This window comes from Hypanus sabinus, chromosome 13 (assembly GCF_030144855.1).
Source record: "Hypanus sabinus isolate sHypSab1 chromosome 13, sHypSab1.hap1, whole genome shotgun sequence".
In the NCBI taxonomy this organism is placed as follows: domain Eukaryota; kingdom Metazoa; phylum Chordata; class Chondrichthyes; order Myliobatiformes; family Dasyatidae; genus Hypanus; species Hypanus sabinus.
In genome coordinates, this window is record NC_082718.1 from 66,121,600 (window position 1) to 66,142,645 (window position 21,046).

Here is a 21,046-nt window from a genome sequence, read left to right on the forward strand (position 1 = left end):
ATGGCAGCAAGTTTCACGTGTACAATCATGGCGATTGCCATGGCCTGTAAAATGGGGGGGGGGGGTAATGTTGTGTTCTTTTTATTCACAACATTAGTGGGGGGGTATTTTGTTTTTTTTATATATTAGTTACCTTTTTTCTATTTTTCTTCATTTTCACCTGGATGGTTGGGGGGAGACTCATAGCAACATGGAGAATTTCAAAGAGTTCCCAAGGTATTATGAATGATTAATTTACTTAATTTTTTAAGTTTTAATGTTAATGGAATTAATGGACCTGTAAAAAGAAAAAGCGTTTTAACATATATTAAGAAAATGAAAGGAGATATAGCTTTTTAAACAAGAAACACATTTAACAGAAACAGAACATAAGAAATTAAAGAAGGATTGGGTTGGAAATGTCATTGCAGCTTCATTTAATTCAAAATCGAGAGGAGTTGCAATTTTGGTTAATAAAACTTTACCAATTAAAATACAAAATGTAGTAATTGATTCTGTGGGGAGATATGTGATTATACATTGTCAATTTTTTTCAGAATTATGGACTTTTATGAACATTTATGCACCAAATGAAAATGATGCAAAATTCATACAAGAAATTATTTTGAATTTGGCTGATGCACATGATAAAATATTAATAGGTGGAGATTTTAATTTTTGTTTAGATCCAGTTTTGGATAGGCCAACTAAAGTTGCTACAAAATCAAAAGTAATAAAACTAACTTTATCATTAATGAAAGATTTAAACCTGATTGATATATGGAGAAAAATTAATCCAAGAGAAAGAGATTATTCGTTTTATTCAAATAGACATAAAACTTACTCAAGAATTGATTTTTTTTTAATTATCAAAAAATATTCAGGATAGAGTGAAAAGTGTGGAATATAAAGCAAGAATACTGTCAGATCATTCCCCCTTGATAATGACAATGATAATGATGGATAAGGAGGAATCAATGATGGAGATAAGATGGAGATTTAATTCAATTTTATTAAAGCGTCAAGATTTTTGTGATTTTATGAAAAAACAGATTGAATTTTTTTGGATACAAATTTACATTCAGTTGAAGATAAAATTGTATTATGGGAAGCAATGAAAGCATATTTAAGGGGTCAGATTATAAGTTATACATCTAAAATTAAGAAGGAATACATGGCAGAAATAGATCAATTGGAAAAAGATATCATAAAGTTAGAAAAAGAATCTCAAAGATATATGACAGAAGAAAAACAAAGACAACTTGTTAATAAAAAACTACAATATAATGCACTCCAGACATATCGTACAGAAAAAGTAATTATGAGAACTAAACAGAAATATTATGAATTAGATGTAAAATCACATAAGATTCTTGCTTGGCAGTTGAAAACAGAACAGGCTTCTAAAACAATAAATGCAATTAGAACAAGTGTAAATAAGGTTACTGATAAACCTTTAGAAATTAATGAAACTTTAAAAAAAAATTTATACTGAACTCTATCAATCAGAATCATAAAATAAGATTGCTGAAATAGATAAATTTTTATCACAAATAACCCTTCCAAAATTAAATTTGGAAGAACAGAAAGGATTTGATATGCCCTTTACATTAAAAGAGGTTGAAGAAGCTTTAGGATCACTTTAGAGTAATAAATCCCCAGGAGAAGATTGTTTTCCTCCTGAATTTTATAAAAAATTTAAAGATTTATTAATTCCTCCTTTTATGGAATTAATATACCAAGTGGAAAGAATGCATAAACTCCCACAATCTTTTTTAACAGCGATCATAACTGCATTGCCAAAAAAAGATAGAGATCCTTTAAAACCAACAACATATAGACCTATTTCTTTGTTGAATACAGAGTATAAAATAATAGCAAAAATTTTATCTAATAGAATATCTAAATATTTACCAAAATTAATAAATATGGATCAAACAGGTTTTAATTAAAAACAATCAATGGATAATATAACCCGGTTACTTAGTATAATTCATTTGGCACAAAAAAGAGGAAATGAGTGTGGCAGTTGCTTTGGATGCAGAAAAAGCATTTGATAGATTGGAATGGGATTTTTTATTTAAGGTATCTGAAAAATATGAGTTAGGAAAATCTTCTATACAATGGATTAAAACTTTAAATACTAATCCTCAAGTTAAAGTAGTTATAAATGGTCAGATTTCAACACCATTTTGCTTAAGGAGGTCAACTAGATAAGGCTGCCCATTATCACCTGCTTTCTTTGTATTGGCAATAGAACCATTAGCTGAATTAATTAGAACAGATTCAGACATTGGGGGCTTTAGAGTTAATCAAGAAGAATATAAGATTAATTTATTTGCTGATGATGTTTTGATTTATTTAACAAATCCATTGCAATCTTTGCAAAGATTATCTTTTAGATTGGAAGAATATTGGAAAGTATCAGGGTATAAAGTAAATTGGGATAAAAGTGAAATTTTATCCCTAACCAAAGGAAATTATAATCAATGTCAACTAGTAACTCAATTTCGATGGTCAATAAATGGGATAAAGTATTTAGGTATTAGAGTTGATAATAATGTAAAAAAATTATATAAACAAAATTATTTGCCATTATTAAAAAAATAAAAGAGGATCTTGATAAATGGATGATGTTACCAATAACATTAATAGGTAGAGTTAATGCTGTAAAAATGAATATATTTCCTAGATTGCAATATTTATTCCAAACTTTACCAATACAATTACCTCAGAAGATTTTTCAAGAACTGAATAAATCTGTAAATCTGTAAATTTCTTTGGAAAGGAAAGATGTCAAGAATATCATTGGAAAAATTGACGTGTAAGTTTGATTTAGGAGGGTTAAAAATTCCAAATTTTAAGAATTATTATAAAGCAAATCAACTTAGATTTATTGTGTCTTTTTTTGATGGAAAAAAACCGGCATGGATTAGAATAAAATTAGATAAGATAGGAGAAAATATACCAGAAGATTTTATATATAAATGGGAATCCAAATGGATACGGGAAAAAAAAGAATCTCCTATATTAATATACTTGATTGATTTATGGAATAAGGTAAATATGGATGATGACATAAAGAAATCTTTATTAGCAAAAAGAACTTTAATTCAAAATAGGCTTATTCCTTTTACAATGGATAATAAACTTTTACATAATTGGTTCCAAAAGGGGATTAAATATATAGGTGATTGTTTTGAAGGAGGTATATTGATGTCGTTTGATCAATTAAAAAATAAATATAAAATATCAAACAACACTCTTTTCTGTTATTTTCAATTAAAGGCTTATTTACAAGAAAAGCTGGGTCAAACAATGTTGATGCCAAAACCTAGTGAAATAGAAATATTAATTCAAAAAGGAAAAATTAAAAAATTTACATCTTGTATGTATAATTTGATTCAAGAACAGACAATTGAATCTGGAATTCATAAATCAAGACAAAAATGGGAATCTGATTTGAATGTTAAAATTGATGGAAAAAGTTGGTCAAGACTTTTTTTTTGAATCGGGAGCAAGTTACAGCTTGTGATTCAGCTGGGAGCTCAGAGAATTCGACCGTGTAGGTAGGATTTAAGCCTACCTGGTCAATACCTGTGGAGGAGGGGGAACTGCGCAGGCGCGAGTGACGTCAGCGTCGAGCGCGCACTTTAAAAGGCAGGACTTCTTTTCAGAGCGGGCAGCGGAGTCCGTGGAAGCAGAGTCCTGGGTTTTGGCAAGCTTGTGTGATTGCTCGCTGAGGGGAAGAAGGTAAGGTCGCTAGGTGCTTTTTAGACTTATGCTATTAATCCAGTTCAGGTATGGGGGAGACAGTCAGAGCAGCGGTGTGCTCCGTATGCAGTATGTGGGAGGTCAGGGTCAACACAGTTGTCCCTGATGACCACACCTGCAAAAGGTGCGACCAGCTGCAGCTCCTATCAGCCCGAGTTAGGGAGTTGGAGCAGGAGCTGGATGAACTATGGATCATTCGGGAGGTGGAGGCAGAGATAGATAGGAGTTATCAGGAGGTAGTCACACCAAAAAACCAAGAAGTAGGCAGATGGGTGACGGTCCAGAGAGGCAGGGGGAGCAGGCAGAGAGAGCAGAGCACCCCTGCGGCCATTCCCATTAACAATAAGTATACCGTACTGGATACTGTTGATGGGGATGACCTACCAGGAATGAGTTGTAGTAGTCCTGCCTCTGGCACAGAGGTTGAACCCTCAACTAGAAAGGGGAGGAGGGAAGAGAAGAGAGCAATAGTTTTAGGGGACTCTATAGTTAGGGGGGCAGATAGTAGATTTTGTGGGGCAGATCGGGAGTCTCGGATGCCAGGGTCCGGGACATCTCAGATCGGGTGCAGGCTATTCTTGAGAGTGAGGGCATGAACCCAGATGTAGTGGTCCATGTAGGGACCAATGATGTAGGTAAGGTGAGTGAGGGGGTCCTGCTTAGAGAGTTCAGGGAGTTAGGAGTGAAGCTGAAAGGCAGGACCTCCAGGGTGACGATCTCGGGATTGCTACCTGTGCCACGTGCGAGTGAGGCGAAGAATAGAATGATTATGTACATTAATACGAGGCTGAGAGCATGGTGCAGGAAGGAAGGGTTCAGGTTTTTGGATAATTGGTCTTTGTTCCAGGGACATTGGGATCTGTTTCGAAGGGATGGTCTACATCTGAACCAAAGGGGTACTAACATTCTTGCAGGAGTATTTGTCAGTGCTGCTCGGGGGGGTTTAAACTAGATGTGCAGGGGGCAGGGATCCAGATCCAGAGGGTTGGTCAGAAGGTGCATGGGGTTAAATGTGTACAAGGTTTGGGTGATCTTGAGAAGGTCATCAAAATTCAGGGTGCAATTTGCCCGATGGAAGTTCAAGGAGCTGGGTTAGGTACAGTAGACAGTGTTTTAAGCAAAGAGAGGAGGAATGGGCTAAGAATTCTATACTTGAATGCGCGTAGTGTCAGAAATAAGACAGATGAGCTTGAAGCTCAGATGAAAATGGGGAACTACGATATTGTTGGGATAACGGAGACATGGCTGCAAGGGGATCAGGCCTGGGAATTGAGTGTACCAGGGTATACGTGCTATCGTAGAGACAGAAATATGGGGAGAGTGGGTGGGGTGGCCCTGTTGGTGAGGAATGAGATTCAGTCCTTAGCAAGAGGTGACTTGGGAACAGGGAAAGTAGAGTCTGTGTGGATTGAGCTGAGGAACAGTAAGGGTAAAAAGACCCTAATGGGTGTTGTGTACAGGCCCCCAAACAGTAGCGTGGATATTGGGTACAAGTTGATTAGGGAGTTAACATTGGCATGTGCTAAAGGTAATGCAGTCGTTATGGAAGATTTCAACATGCAGGTGGACTGGGAGAATCAGGTAGGTGCTGGACCCCAGGATAGGGAGTTTGTGGAGTGTCTAAGGGATGTATTTTTGGAACAGCTTGTGCTTCAGCCAACCAGGAACGAGGCTATTTTGGACCTGGTGATGTGTAATGAACAGGAATTGATAAGTGATCTTGAAGTAAAGGAGCCATTAGGAAGTAGTGATCATAACATGATAAGTTTTTATCTACAATTTGAGAGGGATAGGGGCAGATCAGAGGTGTCAGTGTTGCAATTAAATAAAGGAGACTACGGAGCCATGAGGGATGAGCTGGCCAAAGTTAAAGGGGCGGATGCCCTGGCAGGAAAGACAGTGGATCAGCAGTGGCAGATATTCTTGGGCATAATACAAAAGATGCAAATGCAGTTCATTCCAATGAGAAGGAAGGATTCAAAGAGGGGGAAGGGGCCACAGTGGTTGACAAAGGAAGTCAGAGATTGTATAGCATTAAAGAAAAAGAAGTATGACAGGGCTAAGATGAGTGGGAATACAGATGATTGGGAAAGTTTTAAGGAACAGCAGATCTTAACTAAAAAAGCAATACGGAGAGAAAAAATCAGGTATGAGCTCAGTCTAGCCAGGAATATAAAAGGGGATAGCAAAAGCTTTTTTAGCTCTGTGAAGAGAAAGAAGATAGTTAAGAACAATGTTGGCCCCTTGAAGAATGAATTGGGAGAAATTGTTATGGGAAACAGGGAAATGGCAACAGATTTTAATGCATACTTTAGATCTGTCTTCACCAGGGAGGACACAAGCAATCTCCCAGATGTATGGATGGGCCAGGGTCATAAGATATCAGAGGAATTGAGACAGATTGACATTAGGAAAGAAACTGTGATGAGTAGACTGGTAGGACTGAAGGCTAATAAATCCCTGGGTCCAGATGCTCTGCATCCGAGGGTTCTAAAAGAGGTGGCTCAGGAAATTGCGGATGCATTGGTAATCATTTTCCAATGTTCCTTAGATTCAGGATCAGTTCCTGAAGATTGGAGAGTGGCTAATGTTGTCCCACTTTTCAAGAAGGGCGGGAAGGAGAAAACGGAGAACTATCGCCCTGTTAGCCTAACGTCAGTCGTGGGGAAGATGCTTGAGTCCATTATTAAGGACGAAATAGTGGCACATCTAGATGGCAGAAATAGGATTAGGCCGAGCCAGCATGGATTTACCAAGGGCAAATCATGCTTGACTAATCTGTTGGAGTTTTTTGAGGGTGTAACAATGATGTTAGACGAGGGTAAGCCAGTAGATGTTGTGTACCTAGATTTTCAGAAGGCATTTGATAAGGTGCCACATAGGAGATTGGTGAGTAAAATCAGAGCTCATGGCATTGGGGGCAGGGTTTCAACATGGATAGAAAACTGGTTGGCAGATAGAAAGCAAAGGGTAGCAGTGAATGGGTGTTTCTCAGACTGGCTGGAGGTGACTAGTGGGGTACCACAGGGCTCTGTATTGGGACCACAGCTCTTTACGATTTATGTCAATGATTTAGATGAGGGCATTGAAAACTATATCAGCAAGTTTGCTGATGATACTAAACTGGGTGGCAGTGTGACATGCGAAGAGGACGTTAGGAGAATACAGGGAGACTTGGATAGGCTGAGTGAGTGGGCAGATACTTGGCAGATGTCATTCAATGTGAATAAATGTGAAGTTATCCACTTTGGAAGCTGGAACAAGAGGGCAGAGTATTAGCTGAACAGTGTCGAGTTAGGTAAGGGAGAAATGCAAAGAGACCTAGGAGTCCTAGTTCATCAGTCAATGATGGTGAATGAGCAAGTGCAACAGGCAGTGAAGAGAGCAAATGGAATGTTGGCCTTTATTACAAGGGGAATTGAGTACAAGAGCAAAGATGTCCTTTTGCATTTGTACAGGGCCCTGTTGAGACCACACCTGGAATATTGTGTACAGTTTTGGTCTCCGGGTTTAAGGAAGGACATTCTGGCAATTGAGGAAGTGCAGCGTAGATTCACTAGGTTGATTCCTGGGATGGCAGGGCTGTCTTACGCAGAGAGATTGGAGAGATTGGGCTTGTACACGCTGGAATTGAGGAGATTGAGAGGGGATCTGATTGAAACGTTTAAGATAATTAAAGGATTTGATAGGATTGAGGCAGGAAATATGTTCCAGATGTTGGGAGAGTCCAGTACCAGAGGGCATGGATTGAGAATAAGAGGTCAGTTATTTAAAACAGAGTTGAGGAAGAGCTTCTTCTCCCAGAGAGTTGTGGAGGTGTGGAATGCACTGCCTCGGAAGATGGTGGAGGCCAATTCTCTGGATGCTTTCAAGAAGGAGCTAGATAGATATCTGATGGATAGGGGAATCAAGGGATATGGGGACAAGGCAGGGACTGGGTATTGATAGTGAATGATCAGCCATGATCTCAGAATGGCGGTGCAGACTCGAGGGGCCGAATGGTCTACTTCTGCACCTATTGTCTATTGTCTAAGATTATGTTCTGATAGTATGATAAATACAATAAATGTTCGACTTAGATTAATACAATATAATTTTTACATCAATTATATATAACACCACAGAAAATAAATAGATTACATTCAAATATGTCTGACCAATGTTTTCGATGTAATCAAGAAATTGGTACTTTTTTACATTCTGCTTGGTCTTGTTTTAAAATTCAACCATTTTGGATAAATCTAAGACTTTTATTGGAACAAATTACTGGAGTACAACTCCCACATAGTCCGATGTTATTTTTATTAGGAGATATTGAAGAGACAATACCAAAACTTAAATTGAATAAGTATCAGAAAAAATTGATAAAAATTGCCTTGGCAGTAGCTAAAAAAGTTATCACAGTTACTTGGAAATCTGATTTATATTTAACTATGGATCATTGGAATAATAAAATATATAGTTGTATTCCACTTGAAAAAATTACATATAATCTAAGAAATGAATATGATATATTTTTGAAAATTTGGCTCCCATACATACAAAAGATGGGATTAAGTATATAGGTCCTTTGAAGATAAAATTATAAGGTCATTAGGGAAAGTAAAAATAAATATTAAAATTATTTTGAACTCCATGGAGCATGTGAGGATCCTCCGATATCCAGGCAATCTTGCTCTTCTTTCTTCCTTTCTTCCTTTCTTTCTTTCTTTCTTTCTTTCTTTCTTTCTTTCTTTCTTTCTTTCTTTCTTTCTTTCTTTCTTTCTTTCTTTCTTTCTTTCTTTCTTTCTTTCTTTCGATAAGGGTTAAGGGGGGAGGGAGGATCAATATTATTTTTATTTTTTTTCATTACATTTATTCCTTGTAATTTTCTAAAAATTTAATAAATAAATAAATAAAAGAAAAAAAAAGAATTGTGGACAAAATATAGATGTAAATCCATAATATAAATAGGGACCTGGGTTGGTTGACTCCCTGACCTCTGTGTAATTGGCTTGAAGGGTTTAATGACACTCCTGACAAAAGAAATTGATGAGGGTAGGGCAGTAGATGTGGTCTACATGGACTTTAGCAAAGCATTTGACAAGGTCCCTCATGAGAGACTCATCCAGAAAGTCATGAGGCATGGGATAAGTGGAACCCTGGCTGTTTGGATAAAAAATTGGCTTAAAGGAAGAACGCAGAGGGTAGTTGTGGAAGGAAAGTATTCCGCCTGGAGGTTGGTGACTAGTGGAGTGCTGCAGGGATCTGTCCTGGGACCCCTGCTATTTGTGATTTTTATAAATGACCTGGATGTAGAGACGGAAGGATGGGTGAATAAGTTTGCGGATGACACGAAGATTGGAGGAGTTGTGGATGGAGCTGTAGGTTGTCGAAGGTTACAAGAGGATATAGACAGACTGCCGAGTTGGGCAGAAAAATGGCAGATGGAGTTCAAACTGGACAAATGAGAGGTGATACATTTTGGAAGGACAAACCAGAAGACTGAGTACAGGATTAATGGTCAGTTACTTAAGAGTGTGGATGAACAGAGGGACCTTGGGGTTCAAATCCATACATCCCTCAAGGTTGCTGCACAGGTTGATAGAGTAGTGAAGAAGGCCTATGGGATGCGAGGCTTTATTAACAGGGGGATTGAGTTCAAGAGTAGAGAAATCATGTTGCAACTCTACAAATCTCTGGTGAGACCGCACTTAGAGTATTGTGTTCAATTCTGGTCATCTCATTATGGGGAGGATGTGGAAGCTATGGAGAGGGTGCAGAGGAGATTTACCAGGATGTTGCCTGGTTTGGAGAACAAGTCATATGAAGCAAGGTTAGCAGAGCTGGGACTTTACTCTTTGTAGCGTAGAAGAATGAGAGGGGACTTGATAGAGATCTACAAGATTATGAGAGGCATAGATAGGGTGGATAGTCAGTCCCTGTTTCCCAGTGCACCAACAGCAAACACCAGAGGGCATATGTACAAAATTAAGGGAGGGAAGTTTAGGGGAGACATCAGGAGTAAGTTTTTTACACAGAGGGTTGTGAGTGCCTGGAATGACTTGCCAGGGATGGTGGTGGAGGCTAAAACATTAGGGGTATTTAAGAGCCTCTTGGACAAGCACATGGATGAAAGAAAAATGGAGGGTTATGGGGTAGTGTGGGTTTAGTACTTTTTTTAAGGATTATATGGGTTGGCACAACATGGAGGGCTGAAGGATCTGTAATGTGCTGTAGTGTTCTATGGTTCTATGGTTCCTCTGTCACTGACTCCTCAGAGATCTGGTTGCCCCAGTTGCTTTGAGCTGGAGCTAAATTCGCACTTGCTTGCAGCAAAGACCATACCAGGCATGTCTGCACTTGCAAGCTGCCCCTGTAGAAGTCTGGGTTTGGATTCAATAGAGCTTGGATAAAATTTGCAAGGCTAGACAGGCTGGATGTGGGAAGGACATTTACCCTGGCTGGGTAGGTGGCGGCTGGGGGCTCAGTTAAGTTGCAGAAGGTTTTGGACTGAAATATCTTCACACGGACGGTGATCTGCCTGTGGAATCTCAACCACAGAGGCTGTGAGGACCAGGTCACTGAGTATACTTAGGAAGGATGTGGGCACATTTTGAGATACAAAGGATGTCCAAGGATATAGCGGAAGAGCAGGAATCTGATATTGAGATAGGTGACAGGTTGAGGGACAGGATGGCCTTAAGCCTTGGCTGTTTTCTGTGTGCCTTGGAGTAGTTCCTGTTGGGAGTGCAGTCCTAGTGTAGGTATGGGGGTGAGGTGGGGAGAGGAGAGAACAGTTACAACGTTCAACAGAGTACAGGCTTACGGGTGGCTCTGACACCTGCAGGCAGAGGGACAAATAACCTCTATCCATTCTGCAGCTCCATTGCGGTTGTGGAGCCACATTGGCAAGTTTAACCATGTCACCGTGAAGTGGCAATGCAGCAGGCATAGCTTTTAGTGGAGGCTGGCCAGCTACAGGTGGTCCCACTTGGAGGACCCACCCTCCACATATTACACTCTCCCCTCTCCCTGTGGCCACAGTAGAAGGCTTTTGGCAAGTCTTGGGCACAAACCAAGGCTGGTTCTGCATTGCAGTGTGAGAAGAGCATCCTGCTGAAGCTTCCAACAAACCACGTTAAGGAGCTGGAGCTGGAACTGGGTGAACTCCAGATCGTTCAGGATGCTGAAGGGGTGATAGACAGAACATACAGAGAGGTAGTTACACCCAAGGTGTGGGACAGGAAACTGGGTGTCAGTCAGAAGGAGGAAAGGGGTTAAGGAGTCAGTATACCCCTATGGCCAACTCCCTCAACAACAGGTATACTGTATCACTTTGAATAATGTTGGTGTGGAGGGTGACCTCATTAAGGAAAGTCACAGTGGTCGGGTCTCTCGCACTGCCTCTGTGATTCAGAAAGGAAGGAGGAAGGAGTGGCATGCTTTGGTGATAGGGAATTTGTTAGTTAGGTGAACAGAAAGGAGGTTCTGTGGGCAAGAACGAGATTCCCAGATAAAATTTTGCCTCTTGGGTGCCCGGGTCCAGGATATCTCATATCAAGTCCTCAGCAGTCTTAAGTGGAAGGGCTAACAGGCAGAAGCCGTGATCCATGTAGGTACCAATGAGATGGGTAGGATGAGAGACGAGGTTCTGCACAGGGAGACCAGGAAGCTGGGTGCTAAGTTAAAGGGCAGGACTTCCAGGGTTGTGATCTCAGGATTGCAACCTGTGCCACGTGCTAGTGAGGCCAGAACTAGGAAGATTATACAGTTTAATACATGACTAAGAGTTGATGAAGGAGGGAGGGCATATGAATTTTGGATCACTGGGTTCTCTTCCAGGAGAAGTGGAACCTGTACAGTCAAGAGGCTATGCGTCTGAATTGGTAGGGGACTAATATCCTAGCGGGAAGGTTTGTTAATGCTGCACGGTGGGTTTTAAAGTAGAGTTGCAGGGGAATGGGAACCAGAGTGCCAGAACAGTTAGTGGAGAGATTGTGGAGACAGATGTTGGTAAGACCTCAAAGTCAGGGATCAAAAGGTTGAGCATGGTGTCACCAGTGACCTGAGCTGTGTATATTTTAATGTATGAAGTATCATAGGAAAGGCAGATAATAGTGCTGAAGATGAGGTAGCTGATTTACAAATAGAGGCGAGGAGAGTGTAAATAGGGCCAAATTGCAGTCAACAATGTGAAAGGTGGACAGAATCAAAAAGGATGAATACAGGACTGAAGGTAGTATATTTGAATGCTCACAGTATACAGAATTAGGTAGATGATAGCACAGTTGCAGATTGGCAGGTATGATGTAGGCATGACAAAATCATGTCTGAAAGATTATAGCTAGGGCTTAATGTCCAAGGATACACAGTGTATCGAAAAGATAGGCAGGAAGGCAGAGGGAGCAGCATTGTTCTGTTGGTAAAAAATGAAATAAAATCATTAGAAAGAGGTGACATAGAGCTAAAGAACTGCAAGGTTAAAAAGATTCTGATGGGAATTGTATACAGATCCTCAAACAGTAGTAAGGATGTGGTCTACAAATTACAATGGGAGATGGAAAATACACGCCAAAAGGGCAATGTTATATAGTCATGGGGGATTTCAATATGCAGGTAGATTGGGAAAATCAGGTTGGTGCTGGATCCCCAGAGGGCAAAGTTCTAGAGTGCCTATGAGATTGCTTTTTGGAGCAGCTTGGGGTTGAACCCACTGGAGGATCAGTTATTCTGGATTGGTGCTGTGCAATGAACCAGAATTGATTAGAGAGTTTAAGCTAAAGGAACCCTAAGGGTCAAGTGATCATAATATGATCAAATTCACCCTGAAATCTGAGAAGGAGAAGCTAAAGTTAGATGTATCAGTATTAGTGGAGTAAAGGGGATTACAGAGGCCATGAGAGAGGAGTTGGCCAGACTGGAAAAGAACACTGGGAGGGATGACAGCAGAGCAGCAATGGCTGGAATTTCTGGAAGCGATTTGGAAGTCTCAGGATATATACATACATCCCACAAAGAGGAAGAAGTATACTAAAGGAAGAAAGACACAACTGTAGCTAACAAGAGAAGTCAAAGCCAACATACAGTAAAAGCCAAAGAAAGCATATAATAGAGCAAAAAATAGTGGAGAATTGGAGGACTGGAAAGCTTTTATAAACCAATGGAGGACAACTAAAGAAGTAATTAAGGTGAAGATGGAATACGAAAGTAAGGGAGCCAATAATATTAAAGAGCATACCAAAGGTTTCTTCAGATACCTAAAGTGTAAAAGAGAGGTGAAAGTGGATATTGGACTGCTGGTAAACAATGCTGGAGAAGTATAGTGGACAACCTGAATAAGTATTTTGCATCAGTTTTGACTGTGGAAGACACTAGCTGTATGGTGGGTTCCAGGTGACAGGGGTTATGAACTGTGTAAAGTTATCATAACTAGAGAGAAAATACTTGAGAAACTGAAAGGTCTAAAGGTGGATAAGTCATCTAGACCAGATGGTGTACACCCTAGAGTTGTGAAAGAGGTGGCTGAAGAGATTGTGAAGGCATTAGAAATGATCTTTCAAGAATCACTAGAATCTGGAATGGTCCAGAAGACTGGAAAATTGCAAATGTCACTCCTCTCTTCAAGAAGGAAGACAGGCAGAAGAAAGGAAACTACAGGCCAGTTTGTCTGACCTCAGTGGTTAGGAAGGTGTTGGTCGATTATTAATGATGAGGTCTTAGGGTACTTGGAGACGCATGATAAAATAGGCCATAGTCAGCATGGTTTCCTCACGGGAAACCAACAGATCTGTTGGAATTCAACAGATAACAAGCAGGACAGACAGAGGAGAATCAGTTGATGTTGTGTACTTGGATTTTCAGAAAGCTTTTGACAAGGTGCCACGCATGAAGCCACTTAAGCTACAAACCCATGATATTTCAAGAAATATTCTAGCATGGATAAAACAGTGGATGGTTAGCAGGAGGCAAAAACCAGGAATAAAGGGGGTAATTTCTGCTTGGCTGCTGGTGATTCATGGTGTTCCACAGGGGTCTGTGTCGGGACCGATGCTTTTAAAGTTATATGTCAATTATTTGAATTATGGAATTGATGGCTTTGTTGCAAAGTTTGCAGATGATACAAAGATAGTGGAAGGGCAGGTAGTTTTGAGGAAATAGAGAAGCTACAGAAGGATTTAGACAGATTAGGAGAATGGACAAAGAAATGGCAGATGGAATACAGTGTTAGGAAGTAATGGTCATGCACTTTGGTGGAAGAAATGAAAGGGTTGCCAATTTTCAAAATGGAGAGAAAATTCAAAAATCTGAGGTGTAGGGTTCCCTAAAGGTTAATTTGCAGGTTGAGACTGTAGTGAGGAAGGCAAATGCAACGTCGACATTCACTTCAAGAGGACTAGAATATATAAGCAAGGATGTAATGATGAGACTTTATAAAGCACTGGTGAGGCCTCACCTGGAGTATTGTGAGCACTTTTGGGCCCTATTCTTAGAAAGGATGTGCTGAAACTGGAGAGGGTTCAAAGGAGATTTACAAAAATGATTCCAGGATTGAATGGCTTGTCACGTGAAGAGTGTTTGATAGTTCTGGGCCTGATTTACTAGAATTTGGATGAATAAGGAGGACCTCATTGAAACCTAATGGTGAAAGGCCTTGATAGAATGGATGTGGAGAGAATGTTTCCTCTGGTGGGAGAGCCTAAGACCAAAGGACACAGCCTCAGAACAGAGGGGTGTCCTTTTAGAATGGAAATGAAGAGAAATTTCTATAGCCTGAGGGTGGTGAAGCTGTGGACTTCTTGCCACAGGCAGCTGTGGAAGCCACGCCTTTATGTATATTTAAGGCAAAGGTTGATAGATTCTTGATTGGTCAGGGCATGAAGGGCTACGGGGAGAACACAGGAGATTGGGGCTGAGGGGAAAATTGAATCAGCCATGATGAAATGACAGAGCAGACTTGATGGGCCAAGTGGCCTAATTCTGCTCCTATATCTTATGGTCTCATGAAATTGACCTAACAAATAGCAGGGCATTTATCTGTCACTGACAACTACCTGTGTAACCAGATTCCAGTTCCATAAGGTCATATGGTAATATAAGCCACTGAGAATCAATCTTCAAAGTTCAAAGTTACAAGTAAATTTATTATCAAAATTCATTTCTGTCACCATAACAGCCCTGAGATTCATTTTCTTGTGGGCATAACCAAATCAATTCAGACCACACCAACTTGTGCTTTCAACTAGTGTGCAAACGACAACAAACTGCAAACACAAAAAGAAAAAAATAATAATAAATATTGAGAATATGAGATGAAGAATCCTTGAAAGTGAGACCTTTCATTGTGGGAGCACTTCAATGGTGGGACAAGTGAAGTTGAGTGAAGCTATCCCCTTTGGTTTGTGATGGTTGAGGGGTAATAACTGTTCCTGAACCTGTTGGTGTGAGTCCTGAGGCTCCTATACCTTCTTCCTAATGGCAGCAAAGAGAAGAGATCATGTATTGCATAGCGGGGTCCCTGATGATGGATGCTGTTTTCCTGCGACAGCATTTCATGTAGATGTGCTTAACGGTGGGGAGTGCTTTACCTGTGATGGACTGAGTCACTATGTTTTATAATATCTTTCATTCAATGGAATTGTTGTTTTCATACCATGCTGTGATGCAGCCTGTCTATATACTCTCCACTGCACATCTATAAAAGTTTGTCAAAGTTTCAGATGTCTTGTGAATTCCTAAGGAAATAGAGGTGTTGCTGTTCTTTCTTCATAATTACACTTATGTGCTTTGCCCAAGACAGGTTTTATGAAATAATAACAGTGAGGAATTTAAAATTGCTGACCCTCTCCAACTCTGGGTCCTCTGACGAGGACTGGTTCATGGAGGCTATTTTCCTCCTCCTTCAGCTCCTTCGTCTGCTGATATTGAGTAAGAAGCTATTGTTAAGCCACCACTCAGCCTGATTTTCAATGTCCCTCCTATATGGTGATTCATCACCACCTTTGATTTGGCCTATGACAGTGATGTCATCAGCAAATTTGAAAATGGCATTGGAGCTGTGCTTAGCCACACAGTTATAAGTATAAAACGAGTAGAGCAGGGGACTAAACACCCAGCCCTGTGGTGCTCCTGTGCTGATGGAGATTGTGGAGGAGATGTTGTTGCCAATCTGAACTGACTGGAGTCTGCAAGTGAGGAAATCCAGGATCTAAAGAGGTATTGAGGCCAAGGTCTAGGAGCTTATTGATTAGTTTTGAGAGGTCAATAGTATTGAATGCTGAGCTGTAGTCAATAATCAGCATCCTGATGTATGCTCCTGCGCTGTCCAGATGTTCCAGGATTGAGTGAAAAGTCAATAAAATGGCATCTGCTGTAAAACTGTTGCTCCAGCAGGCAAACTGGAGTGGATCTAAGTCACTTCTCAGGCAGGAGATGGTATGTTTCATCACCAGCCTCTCAAAACACTTTGTCACTGTGGATGCAAGTGCTACTGGACGATAGCCATTGAGGAAGTTCACCAAGTTCTTCTTGGGCACCAATATAACTGAAGCCTGTTTGAAGCAGTCAGGTGCCTCAGACTGCCGAAGCGAGAGGCTAAAGATCTGAGTGAGCACTCCAGCCAGATGATCAACACAGGTCTTTAGTACTTAGCCAGGTAATACGTCAAAGACCAAATCTCCAGCTCAGTAGCTATGATAAGGACAGACTCATGGAATGAAACCCCAGCAGAGCAACTTAATCAAACCATTGGCACTGATATCAACTTCCAGGGTGCTTACATACTACCGTGTGGGAGTGAATCAGAAGGAAATGTTGGGCCACAAATTGGATTTGGGTCTTCTGTGTTTAAAAATTCTTCTACGTACTGACAACAGAGCTGGTGAGAACTGGAATCTGTCAATGATCTCGATTCTGACCACAGTGACTAACCAGGACTGACTTTGTCATAGATATTTACTTTTCCTCTTATTCCTATGGTATTTGCTACTGTCTTTCTCATTTTCTGCAGAAGTCTGACACTGCAGGCAGAGGAAGGCTCCCATGGCATGAAAGTATAGAAGATGCACGTCTTAGATTGAGGAATAACTTGTACATCACACATCCCATTATGTCCATGATCCTCCTCCACTTCCAGACCAGGTAAGCCATACCAGACAATGGTGCAACCAGCCGGCATAATTTCATCTCCACCTGTGCATTAATTACACAGTTTCAGCAGCCAGCAGAGCCTTACAATGAATGAATCCACCTGACATTTCTGTTAGTCATATGCATACCATTCCAGGCAAATGACTCACCTATTCTCTGCACATAATTTCCTTCCAAACTCCCTTTAATCCTCACATTTAATTCTCCTGGGTGTTGAGACAGACCATGGGGATGTAGATGTTAAAAGGAAACAGAATATAATCTATTGTCCTCTGCCAAATATAAATGAAAGGGAGGTGAAGAATTTTAAACAGTTAGAGCATCAAACATTCTACCTGACATAAACTCAATTCTCTTTAATATTGGCTGAAAACAATCCTTTTCTTCAAGAACACGCCAGAAGCACACTGATTCCACATCCAACCCATCACTTAGAAAAGCCGTAGCTCCTGACATCCTGAGCAAATGTACCCAATGATCATGTAAAAGAGCAAAAACAAGCTGGCAGAAGTCAACCACAAACTTATAAATAGCATTTTAGCAGTGGCTTAACAATGCACCCTTGAGTGCACCTGTGATTATCAGCAGGGAGGAAATGTTATCACCTATTTGTAACTACTGTGGTCTCCTGATGAGGAAGTTGAGGATTGATTTGCAGAGAGAGGTACAGAGACCAGGTTTAGAAACTTGTTGTTTGATACTGAGGGGACAGTGGTGCTGAACGCTGAGCTGATGTGTTGACAAAATCCACCGATGCAGCTTGACCCACTGAATTCTTCCAGCTCCCTGTTCCAATATTTGCAGTCCTTTGTGTCTTCCATCATGCAAAAGATTGAGCTGTTTCCATTCCTAACCTAAAGCATTGGCTTACATTACGGTGTGTCCTTGCTCCAATACACTGGAGCATTCTTCAACAAGCCACAAGTAGGCTCCGGGGAGACTTGCCAGCAAGAACAATTATTTAGGATTGGTTTAGGATTGGTTGTGTACATGGAGTGATGTATGCTCAGAGTTTGAAAGTTCAAACTGCACAGCAAAAACCTGGCATTGCCAATGGAGTGGTGGTTACCACTGGGTGATGTTACCTTTCAGATAAAATTTGAAACCTAAGGTACCTCAGATCTAGCAATGTTCTTTGAAGGCCAGCAGCATGATATCCCGATGACATTTAACCCAGCCTAGACTACTTGGATCAAACACTGGCTCTTTGGGGAACGTGGAGCCAGCTGGCCTTACACTGGGGACATCCTACAAGACTAGCCTTCCTGGATTACTCTGCTGCTTATGTTTGACATGACATCTGGTATCAGTGGTGCAAGAACATAAGGAGATAGAGCAGGGGAAGCCCATCTGCCCCTTTGATCAGGATCATGGCTGACTCCAGCAGAATCACTATAACCCTTAAATCCCTTGTATCCAGAAATACTGTATGTTTTCATTGACGGCCTCTGCAGCCCTTCAGGCTAGGGACTTCCAAATATTCACACTCCTCTTTGATATCTTTATCCCAGTCCTAAATGGCCTAATCCTTCATTCCCAAAATCCCAGACTCCTCTGCTGGGGAAATATCTCCCTACTCCCAGCCTGTCAACCTCAGATAGAATTTGTATATTTTGATGAGATCACCTCATGCAGGAGAATACCATTCCAGACTGCTCACTCTCATGTCACAGGGAAAGCCTGTGCTTCCTACAATGATTCCAAGTTGCCTCAATGGCTGAATTTGAAATCAGGAATAGTGATTGTTTGGATATCATCTTGAATCATGGTCTTTGCTGTACTGTATCTTTTCTTGTCAGTGAGGATGTCTCTTTGAGGTTTGGCTATTGTTTCTGAAGCTTGTAGAGTCAATGGTTTCTTTTATGGAATTAAAATGAAAATAAGGTGCATTTTGTTGATCATTTTCACGTGTATGTTAGAGGTTGCCTATTCTTCTATTTTAGGTACGTGACGTTCAGACTGATTGAATTCGAGGCCCTTCAGCAACATTTCCCTTTCACCCTCGATCAGCTAATTAACCACGTTGCCATGGTTGTGAAGGCCCGGGTAAAGATTCTGCAAGATCAGTGGTTGTCAGGCTGCTGTACTATAATTAACGAGAACCGTGAAGATGTTGAATCTTGGATGCCCCAGGACAATGAGGTAGGAAACCAATGCTGTGTTATTCCATAATGTACCTTAGAACCATAGAACATTACAGCACAGAAGCAGGCCTTTTGGCCCTTTTTAGCTGTGCCGAACCATTTTTCTGCCTAGTCCCACTGACCTGCACCTGGGCCATATCGCTCCAAACTCCTCTCATCCATGTACCTGTCCAAGTTTTTCTTAAATGTCAAAAGTGAAACCATAATCACCATTTCATCTGGCAGCTTATTCCACACTCCCACCACTCTCTGCATAAAGAAGCCCCCCCTAATGTTCCCTTTAAACTTTTTCCCTTTCACCCTTAACCCATGACCTCTGGTTTTTTTCTCCCCTGTCCTCAGTGGAAAAAGCCTGCTTGCATTCACTCTATCTATACCCATCATAATTTTATACATCTCTATCAAATCTCCCCTCATTCTTCTACACTCCAGGGAATAAAGTCCTAACCTATTCAACCTTTCTCAGTAACTCAGTTTCTCAAGTCCCGGCAACATCTTTGTAAACTTTCTCTGCACTCTTTCAACCTTATTAATATCTTTCCTGTAATTAGGTGACCAAAACTGCACACAATACTCCGAATTCGGTCTCACCAATGTCTTATACAATCTCACCATTACATTCCAACTCTTATACTCAATACTTTGATTTATAAAAGCCAATGTACCAAAAGCTTTCTTTACAACCCTATCTACCTGTGACGCCACTTTTAGGGAATTATGTATCTGTACTCCCAGATCCCTCTGTTCTACTGCACTCCTCAGTGTCCTACCATTTACCTTGTATGTTCTACCTTGGTTTGACCTTCCAAAGTGCAATACCTCACACTTGTCAGCATTAAACTCCATAACACCTTAATTCCCTGAGCCCTCAAAGTGGGTAACCTTTCCCCTAACCTCTGATCTTTAACCATGGGCATGTGGTTGGCATTTGGACCCAAGACTGACTCCATTCAGGGCCATCCTCACCAAGGACTTGCCCTGCTTCTTGCCATGCTGATCTCAGGAGCAAGATGAGGTGAGAGGTGAGAGGGCCATCAGCTTGGTCTCTGTGACCGAAGGGATGTGTTCAGAGTGCTCTGAGATGCCTCTGATGCTGATGATCACTCTGGTGTCCAGATCCACTGGCTTGTATGGCAGCTCTAATGTCAGGATCATAAGAGGCTGCAGAGGGTCATATCCTCAGCCAGCCTCATCACAGCCACTGCCCTCCCTGTCTCTGAAGGTATAAGACAGCATCCATCATTACGGATTCACACCATCCAGTACATGCCCTCTTCTCATTACTGCTACAGGAGACTGAAGACATACACTCCATATTTTAGTAACTGCTTCTTCCCATCTGCCATCAGATTTCTGACCAATGAACCCATGAACACTGCCTCGTTGTTCCACTTTTGCACTGCTTATTTATTTTCATTGTAACATAGTAATTTGTTATGTCTGGCACTATACTATTGCCACAACACAACAGGTTTCATGACACCGAACACATCATCATCCAATATTGATTCTGAGAGAGGACTCATTCCCCCAGGAGGGTGCAAGTGTCAGAGATGCCCTCTGGCACAGAGCAACGTAAACCCCATCCCCATCTAATTAAAGACTCTCCCCAGCTCTTGCCCCTTCCGATCCCCAAAGTACCCCTCCCAAACACTTGCTTTTCCTGCTCTGCCTTCAGCCCTTCTTCCCTTAGGGGTATCTGAGTGATGAATGAAGGCAAGGGAGTGGGGGTGAGAGTAGGGGAAGGAAATGAGGGGAGGGATGTGGGCAGAAGGGAGTGGCAGGTGGGGTGGGGTCCAGGGGAAAGGTGTGAGGAAGGGGAGTGGGAGGGTGTGGGGTGGGTGCTCTAGTGGAAAGGTGTGAAAAAGGGGTGTGGGAGGGAGTGGTCGAGGGGAAAGGTGTGAGGATGGGGAGTGGGAGTTGGGTGGGGTGGTGAGGGGAAACGTGAGGCAGTTTAATGGCAGGAGAGTTGTGAGAGGAGAGGAGTGGGTAAGTGGAATGAAAGAAGGGGGAGAGTGTGG

General features: G+C 41.3%; 1 protein-coding gene across 1 annotated transcript in view; it reads left to right on the forward strand.

Moving 5' to 3' along the window:
* The window catches only part of LOC132403373 (dynein axonemal heavy chain 3-like), a 990,878-nt gene that overhangs the window by 22,183 nt on the left and 947,649 nt on the right, over positions 1-21,046 (forward strand). The window contains exons 4-5 of the mRNA XM_059986790.1: positions 16,742-16,872; positions 18,825-19,023. Of these exons, the coding sequence (XP_059842773.1) occupies positions 16,742-16,872; positions 18,825-19,023 (330 nt within the window). The remainder of the gene's footprint in view (positions 1-16,741; positions 16,873-18,824; positions 19,024-21,046) is intronic.